Raw genomic sequence first — 27,645 nt, forward strand, 5'->3', positions numbered from 1 at the left:
TCACCCAAATGCCCTTTTGACTCGTGGAACAATTTCAGTCAATTCTGACCAGTGGGTAGAGGTACAAAGTGTAGTAAAAAAGTATTCTATTGGGTGGGATAACAACTTCAAGTCCCTTTTGTCACGAAAAGAAAGGTTGAGCATGTGCTCAGGTGACCTGTGATGCAGCATGGCAGCATGATTTCAGAGCAGTGGGGAGAGAAAGGTGAAGAGCATGGGAGCAGGAGGGCACAAAGTCATGGGAGCAACGTGATCCCTGACACCAGAGGGTTTCTGACCACCCAAAATGCACTGTTGTTTCTTGGCAGAGCTTAACCTGACATGTGTGGGCTCACTGGTGAAGGTCTGGGGCCAGGTGTGGGCTCAGCAGCCAGAGCAGGAGCAGTCCATCAAAACGTGGCTCCAGGGATTCCTGGCCAGCCCCCATCCCTTCTCCGTGGATGGGAGAGTTCTGAAAACCAGTCCTGAGTGTGTCACCCCCAAAAATGTGCCATTGGTATCACACAATGGTGGTAAGTAGGAGGGACTCTGCTACCAGCACAGTGAACAGGGCTGGGGCCATGGTCAGACCACGTCTCCACGAGAGGAGATGTGGGCAAGCCACTGGGCTTCAGTGGGGAGCCCCTTGCATTCAGAGCTGCTCACACAGCCAGGAAGCCCCGAGGCCCAATTGCTGGGAGCAGCTACTGGCACCCAGGCTGGAACTGTCCAGAGCTGGGGTGTCACAGGGTGGGCAGCAAGGAAAAAGAGTGGAAGGCTGGGACAGCCCAACCTGTTGTTGCCCAGAGCAGCTGTGGCTGCCCCATCCTGAAAGTGTTCCAGGCCAGGTTGGACAGGGCTTGGAGCAACGTGGGATAGTGGAAGGTGTCCCTGCCCATGGCAGGGGGTTGGACTAGATGGCCTTTAAAGGTTCCTTCCAACTCAACCCAACCCAACATGGCCCAATCCAACCCATTCTGTGACTCTGATTCTGTGACCTCCTAGCAGCCCCCTGTGCTGGGAAAGGTCATGGCTGTAATGCCTCTTCTCTGCCTTTGTTCCCTCAGCTTCCTTCCAGGGCTGGGAAATTGCCCTGTTTGTCATGGGATCTCTCCTGCTCCTGTTATTGTTGGTTGGCCTGGCTTTTTATTTCATCAAAAGGTGAGAAACCATCCTTGAATCTGCTGTGCATCCCCTACCCTGTCCTTCCCCAGGGCCTCCTCTCTACCTGCTGCATGGGGACATTCTCCTTCACTCAGGTGAACACATACACTGCCTTCAGACATTTCAATATGTTGCTCCTCATTTTGCAGCAAAGTCCCTTCCTTTTTGCAAAGCCCCTTTGTTTCTGACAGAGCAGACTGCAGGTTCTGCTGGAGGTTGAGATAACAGCAGTAAATCCTGGATGATGCTGGGCATGTCAGTGTAAGGGCCATCAGTGGTACTGACAACATGCTGTGCTGGGAGAGCAGAAAGCTGAAGGTGTGTGGCACACAACACATGATGCTGTGGCCACAGGGAAGAGCTCCTCCTTGGAGCAGGAGGGAAATGACAGACACCTTAGGATTCCCTTGGTGGGAAACACCTTCCATGTTATAACATGACACCACTTTAAATAATAACTTGGTGTTCCCTAACGTGGTCAGGAGGCAAACAGCAGCTGAACACTCAGGCTGTACGTCTGTCTGAAATAAATGTTACAGTGGATGGGTTATTTAACCAGCCCAGGTGATTTATTTTTATTAATTTTCACTGTTCTTCTTTTAGCACTGGTTAAGGGGCTGATGTGCAAGAGTTAGAAATGAGGGAATTTCTTAGAATACATTTGGGGAATAGAAAACCAAGTATATATATATATAATTATTTTTTAAAAATAATTTTTTAAATAGCCTAAGTCAGATTTAGGGAAGCTCTTTCAGAAACCAAGGTGGTTTAAAGTTAATGTACACGTGCCAGGGAATAGCAGCTGTTCTGCTCCTGTTTTCTCTGAAATGTTGACAGAGACATTAGGAAACTGTGCCTGCTAAGTGCATGTCATCCAGCCTCTTCTTTTCAAAGCTGAGGTGCAGATTAGCTGCCTTGTGCAAAAGAGCAGAGCAACTGATCTTGTGTTTTTCTTCATCTGTTGCTTTTCAGACATCCCCAAAATTACACCAACATAGAAATGAATGACTGTGGGCAGATGGCAGCAGACTTCTAATGATCCCGGACACAGCTGGGTCTGACAGCCCTGAGGCCAGGGATATGTCTCAGGAGGGCAGAGGGGGTGTCCAGCTCCCCCAGGCACTGGGGCTGCTGCACAGACCTGCCAAATGCCAGGTGCACACCTACCTCTACATCTGTGCACGTGTCTACAGCTCTGTGTGTCTGTGTACAAACACACGAACTGGGTTTTACCCTTCTTAATTTTTACCTTGGACTCAAGACCTCAGAACAGGCTGGGGACTCCTCGTAGGCACAGGCAGAAGCCTGCTTGGCTAATACAGAGGAAGGACATGCTCTGCGTCCTCTCGGGATTCACTGCTGGGTGATGAGCCAAGGCCACCCCCATCAGACCTTTCCTCCCAGCAGGCAAGGCCAGTCTCTGGTCCTTCTGGACTACACTGCTCAGTGAGGGTGTAGGGTATGCCCAGCCTCTGCCCTGGAGGGAGGCCTGCTGAAATAGGGAGATTGCACAACCTCCCAGCAGAATCCCCCTGGAAGAGGCAGCCACCTTGCAGTTACAGTGGGAGAGGACACAGACCCCTGATCCTCTTGGAGAGCCTATGCAGATCCTTTGTAACCCATTGGCTTTTCCCCTCTCACACCCACCCCTGTACCCCTATAAGATCTAGCTCTCTGCCCCTGTGGGATCAGAGAACTCGTCCCTGGCCTCCCCTTCGTGGGGTGTGGGCTAATAAAGCTGCCCCATGCAGAACTGCTCTCTGAGCCTCCCGTCTCTCTCCTCCTGGTCTGGCCTGGGGTTTGCCTCGCAGAGCAAGAGCTGGAATCACTCCCACTGAATCACTACAGAGCTGGCAGCCTGCTGAGACAGGCACCCCCTGGGAAGGCACCCCGGCGGCCGAGGGATCGCTGCAGACCTCTGGGGGGCTGTTCCTTCGGGGACACTCTCGCTGGAGCTGCCACGGCTTCCTGGGTCTGAGCCACAGACCCCATCCTGGCTGCTTCATGAGGGCACGTCAGCCTCCCCTGCGCCCCTCTGGTCCAGGCAAGGGGGTTCTCAGCATCATGCCCTGCTCTGCAAGAGCAGCTCTGCACCACCAGCAGCCTGCTCTAGGGACAGCCCTTTCTGCTGGGGATCACAACCAGGAGGGTGTCCTGCCCAGGAAAATGGGTTAGAGGAGAGCTGAACACCCACTTAATCAGCTCCTGCCCAGAAGCAACTCTTACTGGTATGGTCCTGCCCGTATTTTGCCAGACAGTGGGCAGCAGCAGTACCAGACTCCAGATCTGCTGAGTTTGTGGGGTGGAGGGTGGAATCTGCTCAGTAAAAGATTGTTTCCTACACAGTCTGCTCTATCCCTAATGGTGCAGCAGCTGATGCCAGGCTCCAACAACATCCTTCATGTGTGGAGTGCTGGTCTCACCTCATGGGTTTCCTCACCCTGTGGTTCCATGCATGGTGATAGCGACCCAGACAGATCCAGCCTGCGCACTGGTTGGGTGAGGGGGTAGAGAAAACGCAGATACTGATCCCACACTGGTTCTGCACCATGGTGTAGACAGATTTTTACTGAACAAGGTTCTGTGGAGGGGAGGGCAGGATGGATCATCATGGCATTGACCTTCATGAGAAGGAAGCCTCAGGTTTCCTTGGAGTCCCACCTCCCTGCTGTGTCTGTCTTAGCTGCATCTTCTCCTTGCAGGCAACTGCCTTCTGCTGAGGTCCATGGGCCCAGCCAGCTCCAGTGCCAGCCAGGATGAGCAGCACAGGAGGAGCAAGGCCTCAGCCTCTTGTGCCAGGCAGCCCCTTCCAGTCAGCAGGGCTGGGAACATGAGGCACCAGGGACCTTCTCTGCTGGGTGCTGCATGCAATCCTTGGGCAGCCTCTGAGAGATGGTTCTTCGTCCCAGCTCCATCGTGCCATGAGCGCAGCACTGCTGGAGCACACAGGCCTTGCGGGAGCTCAGATCAGCTCCATCTTAAACTGGCTGAAGTTGGGCATGGCAGGTGAGGGCTCAGCCATGCTGCTGAAGGGGCCACAGGGCTGGGTGGCCGGCACAGCACCATGGCTCACAGTGGAGCTGAGCTGCTGCAGTGTCATCAGCACCTCCTGCTGCAGCCGCTGCTGGTGCTCCTGCTGGCGTTCCAGGCGGCACTGCCGCTCCAGCACCGCCTGCAGGGCCTGGCTCAGCTTCTGCACCTCCATCTGTACAGCATCCAGCTTCTCGGCAATGGCAGGGCAGCTGGGAGCAGTGGGGGGCACTGGTCCGCCCCAAGCAAGGCTGGGATTTCCTGGACCCGCAGGGTTTGGCAGGGCAGTCTGAGTGCTGGCATCTTTGCCCTGGAATAGTGGGAGGCAGGAGAGAAGGGAATGTGAAACATTATCAGCTGCCCATCCAATGGTGTTTAACAAGAGATTTATTCTGCACTTAGCTACAAGGCTCAGAGAAAAGCTCTCAGAGAAAGCCATCACCCTGTTGCAGACCTCTAGACCTCACCATGAGCTGCACCTGAGCCCCACCCAGCCCCTGGTGCACCATGTGCTGTTAGCACATGCTGATCCATCCTGGGTGATTGCTGCTGAATGGCAGTGGGGCTGCCCGTGCTGATGCCAAGCTTGTGTTTGCTCTCTGGAGGGACAGAAACATCTCCTGGATTTTGCTTTCCAGCCTTGGGTGGCTGGAAGAACCTCCTGAGCTGGTACTGACACCAAGCCTTAAAAAGAGGTTCGTGAGCTGCCGGTTTAGAGGCCAAGCCAGGCAGCAATTGGCATCTCCATGGCCAGCACCTGGCAGCCCATGGCCCCACCCCCACCCAGAGGGGCTTCCCAGATACATCCACCAAGTGCCAGGGTTAGCATTGCTGGCAAGTGCAGCTAGCAGAGGTTGGAGGGCACTCTGGGAGCCTTTCACCCCCAGAAGCCTGCCCCACCACATGGTGTAGATGCAGCAGGGGGTTGTGCAGGGCTGGCCAGATGGCAGCACCGCAGCAGCTCCTGGCCAGAGCACATGGACTCTCCCATCCTGCCATCCTACCTTCTTCTGCAGGAGGATAGCCCTGTCCACAGTCTTCTTTTTCACCATCAGGGCTGAGTTCTGGGTGAGGGGTGTGCCCAGCTGTCCTCGGCTGGGCAGTGGCTGGGAGGGGGTGGCCAGGCCCCCCAGAGCAGTCCCCGGAGCCAGGGGTGTGCCTGTGGAGCTGTCATCACCTGCAAGAACAGAGAGAGAAACACCTCAAAACGAGGCCCTTGGGGGGGTCTCCAGTGGGGAATGAGGCCCTTTCCCAAGCCCAGCAGTGGCAGGGAGTGGCCATAGTGAACCCCAGCAGGGCCAGGCCTTACCATTCCCAGGGGCCAGCCCCACAGGCAGGGCGTCCCCAAGCTGCCCACCGTCCTTGTAGAGCGAGGCCACACTGACAATCTGGATGCCCTCCTTGGTGTCCTGGCCGCCAGTGGAGCAGGGCGCCCGGCTGCCCGTAGGATCCCCGGTGGGCACTGCAGGGTGCTGGGTGCCCAGCAGCCTGGGGGGCTCAGCCTCATGCCCCTGCAGCGGGGGCCAGGGCTGGTCCCCATCCCAGCCAGCTGCCGCTGATCCCGGCTCCACGCTCTTCCTCTTGAGGAAGAGGTACACGGCCTGCGGCGTCACCCGGATGTCATCCAGCTCCAGCACCTTCTTGATCTTGCGGAAGCTCAGGCCAGCCCTGCGCAGCTCCACGATCCTCCTCTTGGCATGGTCATCCAGCCGGCCCATTGCTGCTGGGACCCTCCTGTGCCCGGCACCTACATGCCTGGAGTGCGGCCGTGGTGGGGACACTGGCACCCCCCAGGCAGCTCTATGCCCCGTGATGGTGCTCAGGCTCAGCTGGTGCTTGCTGCCAGGCTGCTGGCCCTTGCCCTGTGTCCATGTGGTGCCATCCCCAGCAGTGACACGGTTCCCAGATGGAAAGGGTGAGGGAGGTGGCTCTTCCCACTGGAGTGAATAATGGACAGCCCCAAGCCTGTCCCTCACTCACGCAGAGCCCCTTTAGAGAGAGGGGTCCAGCTCGGTCCCCCAGTCTGCCAAGGGCACAGAGGATGGTGACAGGCTTGGCTCTGCCCAGTGTCCCAAACTGGACATCAATCCCACCCTGCCAGCAGTACAGTGAGGAATCAGAAGCGGTCAGGATCCCGAGCAGCTGCTCAGTGTCCCAGGAAGCCTTGTGCGAGTCCTGGCAAGTGATGGTTTATGGCATGGGGCTGGCAGGACCCCTTTGTGTTTCCCTGGTGGCCCAGAAGGTCACGGCGAGCAGAACTGTAGAAACTCCACGTGGGAACTGCTGGTGCTGCAGAGCCTGCCCTTGGGTCTGGAGACAGCACCGTCCTGTACCTTTGGGAGAAGCAAATGCAACCACTGATACACCCGATGTAAAGAAGGCACAACTGTAACTGTAAGGGCTGCACCTCCTGTGCCTCCCCTCTCACACCAGGCACACGCCTGTACCACACAGGGATATACCTATCTATGTCTATACATGCACGTGTGTGCGTCTACACAACTATGGTGGAGGGTTTTTTCCACTTTCTACCAAATTCCTTAATCTGCAGGCGTTTCTTGGACACTCATTGCTGCAGCTGCTCCCTAAAGGACATACTTTTGGGTTTCACTTCACTAAAATAAATGTCTTCCAAGAATTCCCAGAAGGCAGCAAAACACTTTTCCGGTTAGAGACTACCTCAAGTGGCTGCTGCAAAGCAGATGTGATAGAGGAACCTTTTCCAAATCACACTTCCCAAGGCACACGTGGATCTTAAAAAAGATGATAATGTGTTTTGTTGGCCAAGGAGCACAGAGACTACTGGACATCAGCTTCAGGGAGAAATGGAGTCACTTAATTTGACAGAGGAGTTTGCCCCTCTGCATCTTACTTGTTCCACGGCAAAAGAAAGACACATTAGCTCCAGAGATGTAGGCTGTACTTTGATCCAGCTCTGTTTATGTCTGAAGGCCCCCCAATGCCCTGCTGTGTGCATTAGGGACCTTGTAGATAAGAGCTAGGGGAGTGGATATTGGAAAACAGACATCCTTGGATGCAGACACTACAATTGCAGAGCAAGAGCAAAAGGTCAGAAATTTTCAACCTTCCCCATGTCAAGGGAAGATGCTCCAAGGAGACCACCACCTTGAAACTGCAGTTACGAGGAGCTTGAGCCCTGGCAATATACTCTGCCCTCCTCCCAGAGTGTCTCCAGACACGGCTAGAGGACACTGGAGTATCTGAGCAGTTGGTGACAGAAACATATAATTTACATAAATGCCAGGAAAGCCAACAGCCACAGCTGCAGCCTTCACCCAGCCGCCGCAGGGAAGATGAGGGGAGCACCTTGGAGAAGCACCAACTTCACACTGCATCTCCTCCAGCTCCCTCTCCACTGAAGATGTTGCTCTCTGTGTACCATCCCCAGGTCCCAAATCCCTCCTTTATCACATGCTCACCAGCTTCAGCCCTCCCCCAGCCCTCCACTGAGGTCCCACCACCCTGCCCTGCTTTCCTGGGCATGGGGAAAGTTCATGGGAGGCACAGACCATCCCTGCCCTGCTAACCCCTGATAAGCTCAGCATTCCCAACTCACAGTGTTCCCCCAGAACCCCCCATTTGTTGGAGGGGCAGCAGGATGAGGAGTATGGCCAGGATGGCTTCAGGGCAGCAGAGCATGGCTGCGGACAGCAGCTGCACGGAGATACCATCAATGCTCAAGGCTTCACCCAGGCTCCTTATCCTTCAAGAACAGCACTTGCCTCTGCAGCAGGGCTTAAAAAACACATCTATTTACTAATCAGAGGTAGACCAAGACCTGGAAAGCCATTTCAGAGATGATACTGTGAAGAAGGCTGGGGGTCAGAACCCAGCAGGTGAGCAGGAGATGCAGGAGACAAGTGCAGGCAGAAGTACAGGTCAAAATCCAGCTCCAGCCCTGCTCACTTACACCTTGAGGGAAAACAAAGTGCACAACAGCTGCTCTACCCCTGTCAGGTAGGGGAAAAGGGTTACCAGTGAAAGCAACATAAGTGTATTCCATAAAATACAGTATTCCAGCAATTTCCTCCAAATCACAGAATCACAGAATTTCCATCTAGGTTGGAAAATACCTCTGAGATCAAGTGCAACCTTTGACTGATCACCACCTTGTCAATTAGACCATGGCACTAAGTGCCACATCCAGTCTTTTCTAGAACACCTCCAGGGATGGTGACTCCATCACCTCCCTGGGCAGCCCACTCCAATGCGTGACAACCCTTCCTGTGAAGAAATTCTTCCTGATGTCCAACCTGACTCCTCCCCCAGCTCAGCCTGAGGCTATGTCTTTGTCCCATCACTAGCTCACTGGGAGAAGAAGCCTTTCAGGTAGTTGTAGAGAGTGATAAGGTTACCCTTGAGCCTCCTTTTCTCCAGGCTAAACAACCCCAGCTCCCTCAACCATTCCTCATAAGATTTATCCTCTAGACCCTTCCCCAGCTTCACTGCCCTTCTCTGGACCTACTCCAGCACCTCACTGTTTCTCCTGATTTGAGGAATCCAGAATGGTTTGGGTGGGAAGGCACCTTAAAGCTCATCCAGTGCCACCCCCTGCCCTGGGCAGGGACACCTTCCACTATCCCAAGCTGCTCCAAGCCCTGTCCAACCTGGCCTTGGGCGCTTCCAGGGATCCAGGGGCAGCCACACCTTTTCTGGGAAACCTGTGCCAGGGCCACCCCACCCTCACAGGGAAGAATTTCTTCCTAAAATCCCATCTAAACCTACTCTCTGACAGTTTGAAGCCATTCCCCCTTGTCCTATCTCTACATGTCCTTGTAAAAAGCATCTCTTCATCTTCCTTGGAAGCTCCCTTCAAGTACTGGAAGGCCAAGTCATAAGATCCCACAGTCAGCCTTTGCAACAGCCTGGCCTGGCTCCATCTCTACTTATAACTTCATTTATCCAGGTCTTGCTGCAAACTCACAGTTTTCATGTACTAAATGTGCTCCCCATTTCCACACTGAGTCCATCACCTTCTACTCTTTCTCCCTCTCCAGAGGGTATTTTCCCCAAGGAGCTGCAACCTGTGCTATGCACACACCTTACCAACTCACACATTCACAGAGATGAGACCTTTACACTCACCTGGCCTTCAAGGCATTCTTTACTCTCCAATAATTTTTGCACAAGGAAAAACAAAAATCAATTCAATGAGAGGGAAAGATTCAGGGATTTTCTTAGACCTGTGACTGATGGAGTTCCTTTCACTTTCCAGGGCCAGGCTGGGAGTGAGATGGTTGCTCTGAAGGTTTCTTACACCACTCAGGAAAAGTTAATTCCAGTGGTGGTTTTGCAGGAGGATAGGGAAAGGGAGCACATCCATGGAAGAAAATTCACAGCAATTGTGTGAGCTCACCCTCTTCCTCTAACGCTCTCCATTTCTGTGGATATCAGGAACACAGAGAGGTTTCGTCTCCTCCAGAAAGTCCCTGAAACAGTCTCATCTGGACTGACTCAGCCTTTGCTATTTCTAAAATAGAGCAGCACCATAAAGTTGACTTGGTTTGGCATTTCCATATGAAGACCAGGTGCCATGAGCTGAGGGTGGGCAACAAAAGTCCCCTGTTCCGAAATCCTGCTTGCCTCCACCTCCCTGGCTGTCACACTGTGTCCCAGCCACAGCTGCAAGTCCTTTGGCAAAACCACATTCTGCAGCCATACGTTATTCCCCTGCAAGCTGCAATGGCTCCTCATGGTCTCAAAGTGTCTTCCCCCCACACGCACCCCTTGTGTTTTACAGTGGGATGGGTATCCCAGGGGGAAGATGCAGTGACTGGAATACCCAGCTTACAGTTCCAATCAGAGAGGGCTGTCATGCAGCACCACAGGCTACAAGTTTTGCCCTTTGGTGGGTTGGCTTCCGAGACCTTACACAGCCAGCTGGACGTATGCTTTTGTCTGAGCAGATGCATGCCTTGTTATACCACCATGCCTGCAAAAGGAATTTTGCTCCAGCCTGCCAATTTAGGTGTCTGTCCAAATTTCAGATTAGCCACCCTTTCTTCAGCTGCTGCCGAACACTTGCAATGCCTGAAGTCTTTATGAACTTAGTTGTAGCTGGGAAAGCTCCTTTACCCAGGTATTGCTGCTGGTAATGCTCTATTCCATGATTCTGCATGCAGCTACATCCACAGAAACACAGCCCAGAGCCTGGAGCAGCCTTCTCATCACCGGGATTGTTTCCTTAGTTCCCATACTCTCTGGCCCAGATGGTATTACACACAAAAATGAAACAGCCTCAAGAGAGAAAGAGAAAGAAGGCAGCATGTCCCAGACTTCCTTTCAGAGCAGAGTGGATTTAAGGTCTAAAAAAGAGGAAGAGCATGAATCCAAATTTCCTACAAGTCACGTGATGTAACCACTAGCCTTAGGCCCAGCAGGCTTTTCCTCTGCACAACTTGTTCCTGTGCTCCTGCAAGCCCCCACTCCAGGAGGTGAACCTGAGAGAGAGGAATTCCCCAGTATCCAACCTGCAAGTCCTCGGGGTAGAGCTCCCCCACCTGCCTGCCCATCCATCCCCAGCCACTGCCACCTGTCTCTCCACAGTTCTTCTGAAGCCCTGATTACCTGGCTCTGAATGCCAAATTCCCCAAGACTGAAACATTAGTTGTGTGACCACGGAGTTGGCTCATGTCTGGGAAGATTGACTTCTCCCTTTCGTCTCACAGCTTCTCTTGGACACAGGCAGTTTCACCCTTGAGGGGTACAAGCAAAGCTGCTTCCAGAATTCATGCTGGGGTAAAGCAAGGAAGAGCTAATCCTCCAACAGACATGGCACAGGTAACTGTGCTACCCTGGGGTTGTGTTTTCTCAAAGGCTGTTTTAGCTGCACCACAGCACGCCCATGGCCAGCCTGGCCCACGAGATGGAACAGTCTTGGAAAGACGGAGGTATTTATGTACAGATGGGCTTAACCAGAGCAACAAGCTCCCATCCACCATTTCAGGAGCAGCACAGCCATGGGGCAGCAGGTACAGAGGTGGAGCAACAGGTTTCACCAGAGAGACAAATTGCTGATGCTGAGAACAGATGTGATTGAAGTAGAGGAAGGAGTGAGAGAAGCAAAAGCTGTGACCCACAGGGAGCATGAAGATACAGAGCAAGAAGATACAGCTAATTTCGTCTGGTTTCAGCAATTGAAAACAGACACTTTATGTTGTTAACATCCCAAAGCACGTTGAGCTCAAGGGTTTGCTGGGCTGCAGAGAGTGCAGAATTACTCCTGCCCTGAGAAGGTCCATCTAAGATATGATGAACAAAGCTGGATGTGGCTATCTATGTCTCTTTCCTTTCAACTCTCTTTGTGCAAGGCCAGTGTACCAGGGCATGGGAAACAGTTTACCTCATTCACAATGGATTCAGCGTTGCCAAAAGGGGACTGATCCTCATGGACCTTGTAAAGAGACACAAGCCAAATCTGTCAGATCTGGGCCTTGTGACTAATAACAGCTCAACAAGGTTCTCTTGCCCACACTTTCCTTTGCATCTGATTTGCAGACCTCCTTCTCAGACCCCCAGCACACCCTGGGAAGCTGGAGAAGCTGCAAGCAGCTGGGGAGGGACATTCATCCATCTTGTTTGGTATTGTTGTTTTCCCACAGTGTTCTGAACAGCTGCTGCAAAAACTGGCAAGACAAGTCCTTTTTTTCACTCTGCATCAGCTTGGAGGGGAAAAAATTACTAAAATCATCACCCTGAAGCACAGGGAGGACAGTGCTGGTTTACATGGGATTCAGATATGGATTCAGACAGCAAGTAGGATATCGAGTAGAGCAATGGTATTGTGGAAGGAGTGAGTCTGCCAGGAATGCCCAAATCCTCACCCTGTAGAGAACTGTGCTCTGAACACAGCCATGTGTCCATGGGCAGGACAATCCTCCACTGGGCTTCCTGCCCTCCAGATCCTGCTCCAGAGCCTGCCTGGCACAGCTTGGAAGGGATATAGATAGTTCTTGGCTATTCATGCAGAGAACAGTTTTACTGCTGTAGGGATAGACTGGGAAGTCTTGGCTTTGTGGAGACAGGTAATCAGAAAGGGCTCACAGAATCACAGAATATCCCAAGTTGGAAGGGACCCACAAGGATCATCAAGTCCAACTCCTGGTCCTGCACAGGACAGCCCCAAGAATGGCAATGAGCTGGCCAAGGTGGTTCAATGGAACTTAGCTTGGAAGAAGATGAACGGTATTAGGTGTCCAGGGCTGAAATGTTGCCAAAGCAGGAAGATCTGTGCCAGGGAAAAACAGCCATTTCTCCTAGGCTGCAATGTTACTCAGTGCCACTGTTCTGTGGGATTTGCCAAGCCTTATGGAAGCAATAACGTTATCTAACAGCACTGAGTGTAGTGAGGCTGCATCCCACCTTACTTTCTTTGCAAAATTGATGAAGGAGCAGCTGTTATAGGTTTTATTAAAAGGTGACGGGTAAGATAAATTTAGATGGTGCTGCTGCTACCTGAGCCATGGTGGCTCCCCTCTGAAGGGATAACCTCAGAAGAAGATTTTAATCAAGTTGTAGTTCAGACATCAGAATAGCAGAGAGAAAGGGTTGGGTGTCTGGCCCAGGATTTGAAGTGAGCTGTTTAGAGCCCACAGCTCGGTTTGCTCTGTCATCTGCTCTGACAACTGCTTCATTCATTTAGGTTGTGCTTTCAGAGCAGCTGAGGAGCTACCCCTGCCTGGCCACACTTTAAAAATCAGATCCTCACATGGAAAATATAAAAATTTATGGTTCTACTTTAAGATTTGCAGAATGTGAACATTGAAGAAAGCTAGATCTCCACAAGAGTTTTGGGGGTTGCAAAAAAAATTGTGAGTATGATGATACACATAGTTTGCTCTTGCCTCAGACAATGCCACTACAGCCTGGAGGTCACTGGGGAATACGGTATAAAGATATGGTGGGAAGATAAAGAGGGGTGTGTTGGGATGTTCAGGGGCACAGGGTAACAACACTGTGTTAGTGTTGTTAGTACTGTTACCTCATGTTTGAGGGGAGAAAAGGAACAGTATCAGGAATACTGAAAATCCTCCCTAATGATGAAAGGGTCCCAGGCCACACACCACAGAGGAGAGACACTGTATAAAATCACACTGTTTCATAGCCTTGAACAAAAAGGCTTTGCACTGGATTGACTCTTCCACAGCCCAAAACCCAGAGGTCACCTTCAACATTTTATTACCTGGTCTGACAAACTCAGCACGGTTGTGATACTGTGTCTGGTAAAGGTCAGGTTTGTATTAAGAAATGATTTGGAGCATCCAAACATGATATTAAGAACTGTGGAGCCACAGCTTGAAGGAACAAGGCGCTTTCACAGAGCACCTGGGAAGGCCTGTGGGAGAGGAACAGGCTGGATTTTGCATCCTGGCTCCAAGATCAATCTCTGCACTCAGACCGGACAAATTCATCAAAGCGAACTTCAGTATTTAGACAAGAACAATAAATGCCAAGTATCTCACTGCCCTGCCTCTACCTGTGCCTCTCTGTAAAGCATTACGCATTTCGAGTCACTGCTCTCCACAGATACAGCCCTTCCAGCAGAGAGAGCTGCACTGGCTACACCTTGAATTTCTAGTCTTTCACATGCCTGAAGAGGAAACAAAGAAATCAGTGCAAAGTGTAACACGGTGTTTATTCCTTGTGGTGAAACCAGGACATTTGACTAAGTTTAGCATTGAGCAGGTATATTCCTACAGCATCAGGGCATACAGTTGCAGGAAAACAGAGGAAAAGGGGCATCAAGGCACAGTTTTTAAGCTAAAAGCCCTGAAATACACAAATGTATGCACTGACACATGCAGGGGCAGACAGTCCTGAAGTCCTAAACCTGTTCATGGCCTAGCTACCAGTGTGCACTGCAAGAATAGCCTTAGACCTCAAGAGAGGGCCAGATGTTCAGAAACTATGGCAGATGACTCAATAGACCCATAAGTATTTCAGCTAAATTGCTACATTCACACCCTTCTGCAGATTAGAGAGGAACTCCCAAAATCTCCTATTTTTGCTGTTCCAAATCTATATAGCTACTCAACAATGCAGCTATTGGAAATGCTCTCAACTCCCTGCAATGACAACTACGGCTGTTTCTACACATTTGGATGAAAAGTTTCCAAGTCCTCAGAGGACAAATCCCGCAACCTGCAATTCCTCTAAGGAAGTCACACAGACTGTACCCTCTGGAGCCAGACACATGTCTACCCCTACTCTCACAGAGGTGTAGAAGGAGTGACAGTCTGAACAGGGAGGCAGACCAAAGATCTTCCAGCACAGGGAAAATACCAGAATGGCTGTGGGTTGAGGCAGTGCTGCAGTGCAATCCCCACAATGCTAAGCAATGCCTGGTACAGGGTGCTCACACCTCACCATGATAAAGGAATGCCAGTGTTGCCTTGGGCAGAATGATCCACGGGTCACCTGGATCTCCGGGGGCTCAAGGAGAGCTCTCAGCAGTTGCCACCACCACAAACCCAAAGCCAAGGAACCATTTAGACCCGAACAGGAAGGACAAATGAAGCGCCAGCTGCAAGTCGGTGCCAACACAACGCACAAGCGCCCTCAGCCTCAGGCAGCGTTTACAGACAATTAACCCCAACCCCAGAGGCATCGGAGCCGAGCAGTTCACCTGCGGAGGTGGCCGTAAACAGCCTGTCCTCAGCAGCAGCCTGGGAGTGCAGGAGGGAAGGGACAGAAAAGCACAGAAGAGCCAAAAGCAGCACTCACAAAGCTCTGTTATTTCCTCTCCTGCTCGTCCACCAACACGTGGGCAGTATCTAAAGGAGTCTGCACTTCACTAGAAAATTGCTGGGCAGGTTTCTGAGCTCAAGAAGCGGCTGGAGGACAGCATTTCAGATCGGGCATGCCACTCCCAGCTCCGACAGCGAACCTCAGCGCCGCACCAGCCCCCGCACGGCCGCGGGCCCCGGAGCCCTGTCCTGCTGCACCCTCCCTGTGCTCGCACCACTGCCAGGAGCTCCTCTCATCCTTCCCCACGCCACTCTCAGCACCCAAACCAGCTCAATGCACAAAAGCAAACGGGCAGAGCACCCACGTACAGGGACTCCCGACGGCTGCCGGGGTCCTCTCAGGCGACGGCACCAACTCGCGGCCGCGTTCTCCGGCGGCCGGGACCAGCCAGGTGCCAGCGCAGCCCGGCTCTCCCGCAGCCAACTTTCTGGGAGGCGGCTGATTGAAAAGCTTCTGCCGTCTTTGTTTGGCTGGGGCAGAGCCAGCAAGGGCTGCCGGGAAGGTCACCCAGGAGGAGACCGATGTACAGGGAGGGCGGAGCCCTTCTCGTAACCCTTTCGGGGCAGCCGCGTTCCCGGGCCGCGAGGAGCCCGTCACCTCCGGGCACGGACCCGTCCGGCCCGCCCCGGAGCACCGCCCAGGCGGGGCTGGTCACACCCGTGCCACAGGATGGAGAAGCCCCACAGGAGGAAGCGCTGCCGTCCCTAGAGATCCCATCCAGCCCTGGAAGCATCAGCTCCATTCCTGCGGGGGCATGGTGGCTGCGCTGTGCCAGCCGGGCTGCTGGCATGGGCAGAGGCCACAGCGGGGCCGGGCCATTCGCTCTGAAACTGAAGCAGACAAGTGCTTTGAGCTGTTCTCAGCTCTGCTAGTGCTCCCAAATGAGATGTTCATCTCTCCTCATTCAGGCTTGGCTTAAGGCTCAGTCCTGCCAGGTGCTGGCAGCCCCTGGGAGGGGATCAGAGCCCCCCACACGCTGCCACCACCGTCCTGGGGCTGGCCCTGCGGCTCACAGCTCTGCAGGAACCTGCTTCAGGTAACAGCTGGCAGGAAACCTTTTTCACAGTACTATTCTGCTGGTTCAGTGACCTTACCTGCCCACCCATGGAGAGATGAGAGCTGTTACGAGAATAATGGTGTGCAGGACTTTGGGATCGGTTAGCCTTCATGGTTTTGCCATAACTGAGAGAGAAAAAAATGTTAAACACTGTGGGTGCAGCCAGGTGGGGGTCGGGCTCTGCTCCCCAGGAACAAGGGACAGGATAAGGGGAAATGGCCTCAAGTTGCACCAGGCGTGGTTTAGTTTGGATATTGGGGAAATACTCCTTGCAGAATGGGTGGTCAAGCATTAGAAGAGGCTACCCAGGGCAGTGGTAGAATCACCATCTCTGGAAGTGTTCAAAAAAATACGTAGATGTGGCACCTGGGGACATGGTTTATTGGTGGCCTTGGCAGTGCTGTGGGAACGGCATTGGAATTCGATTCAATGATCTTAGAGGGCTTTTCTAACCTTAATGATTCCATGATTTAAGGTCATCGTGACAGTCTACTAATAGTCCTCATTAGACATAATGCAGTTTCTCATTGAACCCATGTGAACTTTTAGTAGAGTACAAAATCCCCTGTCAGGGAAATCTGCCCTTTTAACAAGATGTTGTGTGAAGAACAACTTCCTTTTTGCTTTCTTTGGGGTTTTGTTTGTTTTCTTTGTTTGTTTTCTGAACCTGTTCCATGGCAGGTTTTATGTAATATCCCTTGGTTTTGCAGCAGAACAGAAAATAAGCCAGTTTTTCTTCCTGCCACAATGAATTTACAGACAGCTGCCATGGTTTTGCTCGTGTCCTGTGGCGGAGGTAGACGGGACATATTCTTGCACTGAATTCAAGAGGTGAAGCTTCCATCGGTGGGAATTTAACAGATATGCCTATGGGCAAACACTTCAGCTGATCAGCACACCTGCTTCTCAGAAAGGTCTGTTGCTTTTAAGGCCCTGCATTAGGGATGGAGTCAAAATACACTTCTGACTTTGTTCCTCTGAAGTCAAAAGTCAGGCAGCCAGTGTGGTCAGAAGGTCAGACCAGTGGCTGCATTGGCAAATTTCCTTTTAAGTTCCCAGCAAACACATTTGGCAGGGAGAGCGAGAGAGGATATCCTTCCCACGTGCCATGAAATGCCACTGTCCGGTGCTCCATCTTAAGTCTTTCATTCTCCTCTTCCCAATTTTCTTGCAGTTGAGAGGGCAAGTCCCCTCTCAGTAGTGCCGTCCCTACATCCGCCACCACCTCAAAACAGAGTCTGTGAGCTGTGAATCTGCAACCTGCACCTGACACAGGGCGGGCCCAGAATCCACGTGCGGAGGCTGTAGCCTGCTGGGTTGAAGCTCCAGCTGCTACTGTCATTACTATTATTATGCAGGAGAGGGTTTGGTAGGAACTTTTATTTCACCAGTTAGCGTAGCTGCATAAACTCTACAAGCAAACGCAGTACGAATGGGATTCACTGCACTGGTCAGATGTGCCCGATGAACTGCGCTGAGGCAGCGCGGGCCGGGAGCACGGAGTGCTCTAACACACCGAGCGGGCCCGGCCCGCCGCTGTGTTCCGGCCGCCGTGGCCACGGGCCCTGAAGGGGCACCCTCCCGGCGCGGCACGGCACACGGCGCACCACGGCACACGGCGCACCACGGCGCGGCACAGCGCAGGCCGCTCCCGCCGCCTCCGGCCCTGCCTCCGCTATGACGGCATCGCCGTGCGCCGGGCGCTGCCCCTTCCCGCCCGCGCCGCATCACTCTCGCGCGACGGGCGCGGAGCGGCGGCGGCGCCGAGGATGTGAGTGCGGGGCGGGAGCCGCGCCATCCGCGTCCATCCGGCCCGGCCGCGGCCCGAGCGGCCCCGCCGCCGAGCGGAGCGCTGGGGGGAGCGCGCTGGGGCCGCCGAGAGGCCATGGCGGCGCGAGGGCCAAGGGATGGGGCCTCGGAGCCGCGCTCTCCCGCGGCCGGAGGCGGGGAGGGGAGGGAAGGCCGGGGCGGGGCGGGGCCGGGGCTTGCCGGGGAGCTGGGCCCGAGTCTCGGCGCTGCAGCGGCCGGGCCGGCGGGAGGAGCGCTGTGTGGACCCGAGGCGCTGATCTGGCGGCCCCGTGCCCCACGGGCGCTGTACGGGACTCACGGCGTGCGGATCTGGCTGCCTCGCCGGCCCCAGAGCTGGGCCGAGCGGCCGTAGTGGGCAGAGAAGTGCCGGGTGCCGGACCCTTCTCACAGCAGGAATTCTTCTGCCAGTTTGCAGCTGGAGGCCTGAAGCAAACTGCCAGTAAAGGACTCGCTTGTAGCCATACGGGAAACCCGGGGGCGAGCGAGTTTGCTTCCTTTGCCACAGAGCTGCAGCTCTAAGCGTGCAGAGTCTGTCTCTAAAGCAGAAGTGTGTGTGAGATGGACGTTTGGTTTGTGTAGATTGCTCTTAGGCTTTCTGGTTTGGGGTGGGTGCCCCTAAACCAGTTATTTGTTAGAGAGTGAGAGGTTTTGGTCGTAGGGAAGAAGTACGTCGCTTAGAAATGCATTGCTGTACAGCCTTGTATGAAGACTGTGGTTTATTCTTTCTACATTTTCCAGTGAATGCCTGAACTTGTGCAGGTGAAAATTCCCGCAGGTTAGGGTGAGGTTTCCAACTGAAGTGAGCTTGGCCAGTGGCATTCCTGGGAAAGGAACGTATGTTTTAGTGGAGTAAAACAGCTGGTTAGTTTGGAGGCTGCTTAAATGCAGCATCATTTGCTGAATGTTCAAAAGCCATTTGGCTAATCTCCCTGGTGAGCACCTGTCCCGAGGAGCAGTAAGCAGTGAAACCTGAAAGGAGATTGTAGCCAGGTGAGGCTTGGGGTCTTCTCCCAGGCAATGGGCAATAGAACAAGAGGACACCATCTTAAGATGCACTGGGGAGGTTTAGGTTGGACATTAGGAAGAATTTCTTCACAGAAAGGGCGATTGGGCTTTGGAAGGGCATGCCCAGAGAGGTTGTGGAGTCACTGTCCCTGGAGATGTTTATGGAAAGACTGGATGTGGCACTGAGTGCTCTGGTCTTGTTGACATGGTGGTGTTGGGTCAGAGGTTGGAGTTGATGGTCTCAGAGGTTTGTTCCAATGTAATTGATTCTGTGATTCTATTTCCTGCTTCGGCAGCAGCCTGGGTAACAGCAAACATGCTGGTCTTTATCTGTGTTCCCTCTTCCCTTCTTCCAGAAGGGGTAAAACCACATCTGACTCTTGGGCACTAACAGATAGGTTTGTATGCTGATAACATCATGACTCTTACAGTCCACAGGTGCAGGAGGAGCTGATGCGTAGGCAGAGATAACCCAAACCTGGCTATGGGATATTTAGAAGAAGAAAAATGGGCTCTGGGGTGACCTAATTGCAGCCTTCCCGTACCTGAAATGAACCTACAAGAAAGATGGAGAGAGATGTTTTGCAAGGGCCTGGAGTGCCAGGACAAGGGGGAACGGCTTCCTGCTGACAGAGGGCAGGTTTACATTAGAGATTAGAAAGAAATTCTTCCCTGTGAGGGTGGTGAGGCCCTGGCACAGGTTGCCCAGAAAAGTCCCATCCCTGGAAGTGTTCAAGGCCAGGTTGGGGCAACCTGGTGTAGTGGAAGGTGTCCCTGCCCATGGCTGGGGGGTCGGAAAGTGATGAGCTTTAAGGTTCATGCCATCCCAAACCAGTCTGTGATTCTGTTATTTTATGAAAGGAAAATCTTAAGTTTTCTGGCCTTGTGAAACCAGGAACCTGTCTGTTCTGTACTGCCCAGCTAGGCTCATGCAGTGGCTTTCAACTCCCGAACTGCAGCCCCCTCACACCTTGCACTAGAGAGGCACAGAGCTGGATAGAAATGTCCTAAAGCTGAGTGATGTACACAGGTTTGCTTGTCTTGGCTCTCTTTGCAACAGTCGTGAGACAGTCCATAGACTGCTTTCTTCCTGCCACTGGTGCTAGAGGAGACATTTCCTCTCCCAGCAAGCTCAGCCAGTGGCGCGTCTGTGGGGTGGGTTTCCTGTCCTCCATGCAGAAAGGCCACGGGTGTTTCTTAGTTTCTGCAGGGAGCTTGGTTTGTGAATATTCATTTGTGTTGCTTCTTGCAGTTGATGTATTAGGGCAAACTGTGAAGCTGAAAATCAGGAAAGCAAGTTTCACTGTTCAGAAGTAATCTCTTCCCAACCATAAATTTTATTGCAATTCAGAGAATAAAGTAATTGCTTGCCAGAAGCACAGAAGCAACGAGATGGTTGGATGCTGTGAGCTGGAGAGGTTTTTTCTTGTTCACTGAGTTTGCCTGTGATGCACATGGAGATGGAGATGTTTCCAACATCCTGCATTATTGTGCATATTCAGTGCCACTGCAGATAAGGCTGGCAGCTCCAACACACTTCTGCTCATGCTTCCATTTCCTGAATGTTTCATTCCTTGATAGTTGAAAGTGTCACACTCCTTTAGAGGTTATTAAAATGTTGGAGGCAGGTTTGTAATGCAGGTGTTAAACAATCCCCATGGAGGAATCAAAATGCAGCATGTTTATAGACGTTGCAGATTTTGTGATGGATGCAGCCCTCACATGGCAAACATCTGGAAGTCAACTAATGCCCAGCATTTCAGTGCTAAATAGAGAGGTGTTAAGTTAGTCTCCTTTCGGATCTAGGGCAAACAGGGAGGGTAGGCAAGGTCAGAATCCAGTTTAGACTTTGTGCTGAGAAGTTGAAGTGAGAGCTGCTGTGGCAGCAGTGCAGCAATCTCAGCCCTTTCACCTGGTCTTACCAAGACTGATGGAGCTTTGGGAGCAGCTTGTTGAGGCTGGAAGCAGCCATAATTCAGTGAGGGTTTGTTCTCAACAGCCCTTCCTTTCTGACAAATGTGTGCTGCATGGCACAAACTGGTTTTGGAGAAAGATAGTGCTTGCTCCTCTGGAGCCAGGTCTGGGTTGAGAGGCATGAGCTGCTTGTGCATCTTGCAGAGGAAATGGATGCCTTCTGTCTGCCATATTTTTGGTTGGATAAATAAGGTGTTTTGTACTTCTGTGAATGTGAAACAACAGTGCAGACTGTATGGTGAGGCCTCCAGTGCCGGTGGGAGCTGTTGCTAACACGTCTGACAGGATGGGTGACTCGGGACTCTGGAGAAGGCAGTGAATGTCCAGTGTGTTGTGAGCAGGATTGCTGTTATATGTGTAACTGTTAATTTCTTTGTGAACCTGTTTCTTCTGTAACTAGGCTGTTCTTTGGGGTTTATTGTGTTTAATTTGGTTTTCTGAATCGAGGAGATAGAAGTGAGATTTGAGATGTGGGGCCCATTCAGTGCTTCTTTGGATGCCTCTGAAGGGGAAAAGGAGTTACCAGGATTGAAAAAGAAGAGTTTCCTAGAAGTCAAAATAATAAAGCTTCCAGCACTAAGTGATCATGCTGTCCAAATTTTCTAGGCTTAACAAAACTGGGATGTTACAGGGTGCTTAGGCTCTCCCAGTGAGGGTGAGGAATTGGAAATTCTTCTTCCTGAGTGAATTTTTGTGTGCTGTGGCTGTCTTCCTCCAAGCTGCTCTATAATGTGAAATATTTCCCTTTTTCTAAAATGTCTGCAATTGCCTAATGCTTTAACTCCACAGTAACAGTGATCCTGAATTACATTCAAAGTTCAGTGTTTTGTGTTGCTGTTCTGTTCTTTATTTGGGTGTGGGGCTTTTGTTGTCTGTGTTTTTCTGACTTAAGCAATGCCTTCTGCAATTTGTTGTTGAAGGGCTCCTTCACCAACCAAGCGTAAGGACAGGTCTGAAGAGAAATCAAAGGACCGGTCCAAGGATAAAGCAGCCACTAAGGAATCGGGTGAAAAGGATCGTGGTCGGGACAAGACACGCAAAAGACGCAGTGCTTCCAGTGGGAGCAGCAGTACCAGGTGGGTACTTGTATGGAGAGTAACAAATGACAGCATTTTCAGAAATCAGCTTTATTTCTGCTAGTTATGGGCCTGTTGAAAGCTTGTGTTGTGTTAGTCACTGTGCAATTTTAGCCTAACTTAAGAGGGTTTCTATTTCAGATATGAATTTCTTTGGCTGTCTGGTGAGCTATGGAGCCTCAGTCACAGTTACTCTCTCTAGTTGTCAGAAGTTTCTCAGTTATTGTTTTTCTGGATATTCCACTAATTTTTATTCTTCTCCCCCTTTTAACAGATCCCGTTCCAGCTCAACTTCCAGCTCAGGGTCCAGTTCCAGCACTGGTTCTAGCAGTGGCTCAAGTTCCTCTTCTGCCTCGAGCCGCTCTGGGAGCTCCAGCACCTCACGCAGTTCCAGTTCCAGCAGCTCTTCTGGATCTCCCAGTCCCTCTCGACGGAGACATGACAACAGGAGACGATCCCGCTCCAAGTGAGTTTTATTTGTCTTCTAGGAATTGCCAGATGCCGGGTTAATTCCATGTAGAATACAAGATTGTGATCAGAACAGATTGTTCTCTGAAGACCATTTGCTTTCTCCATAGCTTAGAGATCTGAATTTTGTTAGAATGGGTGTGCTCCATTTCCTTAGAATCCAGACATACGCCCTGTAGGAACTGAGATTAAAAACCTAATTTTGAAGAGTTTAAAGATTTTCAATATTAGAGTTGTTAGAGGCGGTTTCAATCAGTGTTTCCTTAGCAGTATGGGGCTAGACCAGAGTAAAGCTGTAAACTACAGCCACGACTAACAGAAAAGTCAGGGCTAAAACCAGGATATTTATATATATATGTATATTTATATTCTTATTTACAAAAAAATAAGATAGGAAGGAGGGCAAAGGAAGCCCCCATAAAGGTGGTGTGGGAATCAAACTATCTTAATGTCTGTACAGTTTTCCCTTTGCGTAAGGTGATGAAGGCTGATAAAAATCTGCTTAAGGCAGGGTGGGGTTTTTAGTGTATCACTCAATTTATGGACTTGAGGATTAGGAAGAAGCATAAATACAAATTTTCTATGTACTGATTTTTTTACAGATTAAAGTTTCATTCCAGATTTTTTTTTTAACTGCAAAGGCATTGTGATATGCAGCTAATTTTAAGTAGACTTTTTAAACATTTTTGGACCTCTGTAGTGAACAGAAAATACAGAAACACAAATAATTGAATCTGTTTGTGTGCCTGGTAGTGGTATGCTGTGATGTTTATGGCCTTACTTTCCCTCTTCAGTTGTTGAGATAAAGAATGTTTTTGTGTTAACAACTGAGAAATGCTTTAACTATGACCGCAACTTCATAAAAGTGCTTGCTAAATTCTGTATTTGTTACCCTAGTTGCAGTGAAGTTGAAAAGTTGCAAAAAAAGGTCCTCAATTTTCAAAAAGTTCTAAAGCAAAAGCAGACAAGATAAGTGCAAATCCTGAGGTGTTTCTGAGTGGAACACCCTCACCACCACCTCAACACTGTAACTTCTTCAGGAAAAAGATACCCTTCAGTAAAAATGGTATTTTTAATCATGTGATAATGACTGGCTTCTTGGTCTTGTCCTGCATGTTGCCTGAAAACTGTAGATGTTTTCCGTTGTCCAAATCAGGTCCAAACCACCCAAGAGAGATGAAAAGGAGCGCAAGAGGCGGAGCCCATCACCCAGACCCACAAAAGTGCATGTTGGAAGGCTCACTAGAAACGTGACCAAGGTAGTAATGTCATGTTCCTCTGTAGTCACGCAATCATGTTCTTTGAGAATGTGTGAGTTGCTCCTTCAAAGCTCTCCAGACTTTTTGGTTACTAGAGAGTTGTCAAGGTGGTACTGTTGGAAATTGTTTCTTTGTGTCCAGATTGATCAGTGAAGAAAATTTTGGTAGGATTTTACTGAGTCAAATACGATGAAGGCTTCTGAGACAGATGTAGTGCTTAAGAGGTCTGCCTGTTTTGTCAGTGTTCCAGACCTTATATCCTGTTTTACTAGGAAGAAAACTAGAATTTGGGACAACAGCTGAAATTACCTTGGAGACATAAAGGATATCTGGCAGTTCTTGATAAAGGATCTGCAGAGCTGGTCTGGCTTGAGTTTTCTTGGCTAGAATGTAGTTTAAACATCTTCAGGGGTAAAAAGTTTACTTTGCTGAAAAAATGTGCTGTGGATTTACTGCTCTGCCAGCCAGACCTGGCCAGTGAGTGTGGTCTGTGTCCCTAAGGCTTGCTCTCTCTCTACAGGATCACATCATGGAAATTTTTTCCACTTATGGAAAGATTAAAATGATTGACATGCCAGTTGACAGGCTAAACCCACACCTTTCCAAAGGTTATGCTTATGTGGAGTTTGAGAACCCAGATGATGCTGAGAAAGCCCTGAAACACATGGATGGAGGTAGGTACTGACCTGTAAGTAGCCTGGGGGCTTTTAAAAGTCTTCAGAGCAGATGGATTTGACCAGAAAATGAGTTAGAGGTGATAGGGATGTCTTTGGTGAACTGATCTAAACTACTGTCAGTTTTCAGCCCAAATGGCTTTTGTGAGGTTCAGGACAGATTCAAGAAATCACAGAACTATTAAAACTAATATTTTTTTTCAAAACAGTGATAAAATTATTTTACGCTTATATGAAAACTTTTCCAGGTTAACATCTGAGCTGCAATTTGGTGGGGTTAGATTAAGAAGTCTGGTAGTTGTGTGGACTTTGTCAGAATAGCCCCTGAGCAGGGTGTGGAGATAACTGAAGTGGGATCAGTCCACGGTGCTGCCTGCGACAAAGCTGTGAGTTGCAGTAATACGATGTGTTTATGTTATTGTGGAAAAAGACTTACTTCTCCCTGTTTCTGTGTTTCCCTAAAAAGGCCAGATTGACGGTCAGGAAATCACGGCCACAGCTGTGCTGGCCCCACGGCCTCGGCCGCCTCCCCGACGCTTCAGCCCCCCCAGGAGGATGCTGCCACCGCCGCCCATGTGGCGCAGGTCCCCCCCTCGCATGAGGAGGAGGTGAGAGCTGGGACAATGCTTTTCTTTCTCGGTAGCAACTGATGATCGCTGAAAGACCTGGCAGGGGACAATCCTGTTGGACTTGACTTTCCCCCGCCAAGTGACAGTGGCACATTTTGGGCATCGGTTGAACCTGGCTTGCCGTTCCTAACTCCTTAGCTCCAGGGTGCCTGCTCTGGTCTGCATCCTGAGCACAGCCTCCAGGAAAGGTCACGTCCTTCCCAGCCTGTTCCCTGGAGCCCCTTCTGCATAAAGGCTTCAGGGTGAAGTGGGAACAGACTCTGGCTGACAGAACACTTGTGGCAGGCTGTGCCAGCTTCTTGTTTTTCAGAAGTCCTTGTACTTCCCTCCCTTATTTCTGCATGGGCACATGACCAAAAAGCAGTCCTTTGTCAGGTGAATGGAGTACACTGGCCCCAAGGTGTGATCTGACAGTTGTGTGACTTGGGGCTGCCTGATTGTGCTTAGATAAGTTGTTCTGAGTCTTCAGTGTTTACATGTCTTCAAAATGTCTTACTTGTCAGTAGCAACTTGATTGCTGAACAGCTTTGAGCCACGGGTTTAAAAATGAGCAGTAGTTATCTGGCACAAGATCCAGGAGGCTTCTTGGTCCTCCTTTAAGCACACCTTTTGCTGCAGTCTTACAGATGCAGGTTTGCTATTCCCCCCTTTGTTATCTTTCCTACTCCAATTTTTGCTATCCTGTTAAAGCTCTGTTAGTATTCTGTGCCTGGAACCTCTGTGTCGTAGCAGTAGCTGTACTGTTATGACTGTTGATTGTAGTACTGAGAAGCTTGAACCTAAACTACTTCTTAAGTAAGCTCCCTCTAAGGAGCCTTGATGTAATTTGAAAGGGTTTGGATAAATCTTTCCCCTGAATATCACCGTTTCGGGAGTCAAAGATGACTTCAGGTGAAGGAGGATCTGAGCTCATATTCCTTGAGGAAGAGAAACAGTTTCTTGCCTGTTGTTCAGGTATTAATAATATTTTATGGTTCCTGAAGCAGAGGCAGGATAGCCAGCGTATTCCTGCTGTGTAGTCAGTCCTCTCTGGAGCCGGCTGTGTTTTGCTCAAGCTCTTTTCCCATGGTGTGTGAGGGATTTTGGCAGGAGGCAGGGAAGTGTTTTTTAAAAGTTGGTAGTTGAGCTGACCAATTACTCGCACCTGTTGCTTGTCTCCTAAGGGAAGCTTTCTGCTCCTTCCCTGGCAGGTCCCGGTCTCCTCGGCGCAGATCCCCTGTTCGCCGGCGATCCCGATCCAGGTCTCCCGGACGAAGGCGCCATCGCAGCCGCTCCAGCTCAAACTCCTCAAGATAAAGCAAAAGGACTGGACAGCTTTTTACTTTTTAACTTAAATCCCATCAGATGGAATATTGTACCTTTTTTTTATAATGAGTCTGGGTGAGGAGGAGTGAGAGATAATCCTGGCAGTGAAGGCAACGTAAGAGGAGAGAGCACCAGTTCCTGGCCAGTAACCTTTGCTGTGAGGCTTCTGGATTCCTGACATTGAATTGAAATTATTTAAAAATGGCTTTGATTTTAAAGGCTGTAAAAACATCTTTTCCAGATAGAGGGAAGGAAAGATGTTTCAGCCTCTCTTTCTCCAGTTAGCAGCTGCTGCTTGGTGATTGTAAACGCTTAGCACGCTGTACAGACCAGCATGTGAATCTTGTTCTAGTTAGAACCCCAATGAGTAAGACAGTGAGCCACATACCTTGATCTCCACGTGCCAGCACAGGATTTTTCAGGGCAGCTGGAGCCCAGACCTGCCTGAGACTTAATTCAGTACAGAATTGTTGCTTTATTCCAGTTCCCCATGATGATTAGTTTCTGCAGAGTAAGCTCTTCTTTAATGCTTGCACCAGGCAATAACCACAGAAACAACGGTCCAGCCCAGTGAATATGACACTATAGAGAAGAAGCTGGAAATCCTAAGAAGTGTTCTGTAGCTGCCCCCATAAGTGATTTCTTCCACCTTTTCGTTGAGGGTGTTGGTAAAAACTTCCTACTCAACCCACAGTGAAACAGTGTGAGTGCTTTTACAAATCCCAAATGAGCGACTGAGCACCAATCCGCTGGAAACTGCAAGGCAGAGAGGGAGACTTGAAGCCACGATGCTGGCTGGATTAACTGGGGCTCACGAAAGGCAAAGAATTTACCACCTGTTGTACAGTCAATACTATACAGATTTTTTTTGTTTTGTATAACTTTGTATCCTTTTGGGCCATGTTGTGTTTGTACTTGTGTAGGACAAGCAGTTACTGAATAAAGCAGTAGGGTTGAGAATAGCCGTCCTGCCTCGCTGCGTTGCTGGGCGCAGGGGGGGCTGTGGGGGAAGGGCGTGCCGTGCCGTGCCGTGCCGTGCCGTGCCGTGCCGGGGCCGTGCCGCGCCGGGGCCGTGCCGCGCCGTGCCGGGGCCGTGCCGCGCCGCGCCGCGCCGCGCCGTGCCGTGCCGGGGCCGTGCCGCGCCGTGCCCTGCCGTGCCGGGGCCGTGCCGGGGCTGTGCCGTGCCGGGGCCGTGCCGCGCCGCGCCGTGCCGGGGCCGTGCCGCGCCGCGCCGTGCCGTGCCGTGCCCTGCCGTGCCGGGGCCGTGCCGCGCCGTGCCGTGCCGTGCCGCGCCGCGCCGTGCCGGGGCCGTGCCGTGCCGTGCCCTGCCCTGCCGTGCCGTGCCGGGGCCGCTGCCCCTTTAAGGGGTGGTGCTTGTGCCCCCGTTTCCGTGGGCCGGCGCCGCTCGTTGGCTGCCGCCCAGGGCGGGCGGAAGCGGGGCGGCCGCGC

The 27,645-nt window shown here is 51.2% G+C and overlaps 3 protein-coding genes across 5 annotated transcripts in view; 2 read left to right on the forward strand and 1 right to left on the reverse strand.

The window, feature by feature from the left end:
* The window catches only part of LOC116452021, a 17,157-nt gene extending 14,257 nt beyond the window's left edge, over positions 1-2,900 (forward strand). For both annotated transcript variants that reach the window (XM_032126102.1, XM_032126103.1), the window contains 3 exons: positions 309-512; positions 1,047-1,140; positions 2,116-2,900. In XM_032126102.1, coding sequence (XP_031981993.1) covers positions 309-512; positions 1,047-1,140; positions 2,116-2,179 — 362 coding nt within the window. In that variant the 3' untranslated portion in view covers positions 2,180-2,900. The remainder of the gene's footprint in view (positions 1-308; positions 513-1,046; positions 1,141-2,115) is intronic.
* LOC116452022 lies at positions 1,687-15,441 on the reverse strand. Of its 2 annotated transcripts, none has more exons than XM_032126104.1 (4): positions 15,249-15,441; positions 5,483-6,506; positions 5,178-5,350; positions 1,687-4,483 (listed from the first exon to the last, which is right to left on the reverse strand). In XM_032126104.1, the coding sequence occupies exons 2-4, from the start codon at positions 5,889-5,891 to the stop codon at positions 4,106-4,108; spliced, it is 960 nt and encodes a 319-aa protein (XP_031981995.1). In that variant the 5' UTR covers positions 5,892-6,506; positions 15,249-15,441; the 3' UTR covers positions 1,687-4,105. The 2 variants fall into 2 exon arrangements, with proteins under 2 accessions (XP_031981995.1, XP_031981997.1); XM_032126106.1 differs by lacking the exon at positions 15,249-15,441 and adding an exon at positions 14,917-15,232.
* A 2,260-nt stretch (positions 15,442-17,701) lies between these two features.
* On the forward strand, positions 17,702-27,160 carry RNPS1 (RNA binding protein with serine rich domain 1). The gene is made up of 7 exons (XM_032126112.1): positions 17,702-17,768; positions 21,706-21,861; positions 22,136-22,327; positions 23,486-23,588; positions 24,109-24,262; positions 24,729-24,870; positions 26,082-27,160. Coding segments are annotated over exons 1-7 (855 nt in total). The 5' UTR covers positions 17,702-17,766; the 3' UTR covers positions 26,188-27,160.
* The last annotated feature ends 485 nt before the right edge of the window (positions 27,161-27,645 follow it).

This window comes from Corvus moneduloides, chromosome 16 (genome assembly GCF_009650955.1).
Source record: "Corvus moneduloides isolate bCorMon1 chromosome 16, bCorMon1.pri, whole genome shotgun sequence".
In the NCBI taxonomy this organism is placed as follows: domain Eukaryota; kingdom Metazoa; phylum Chordata; class Aves; order Passeriformes; family Corvidae; genus Corvus; species Corvus moneduloides.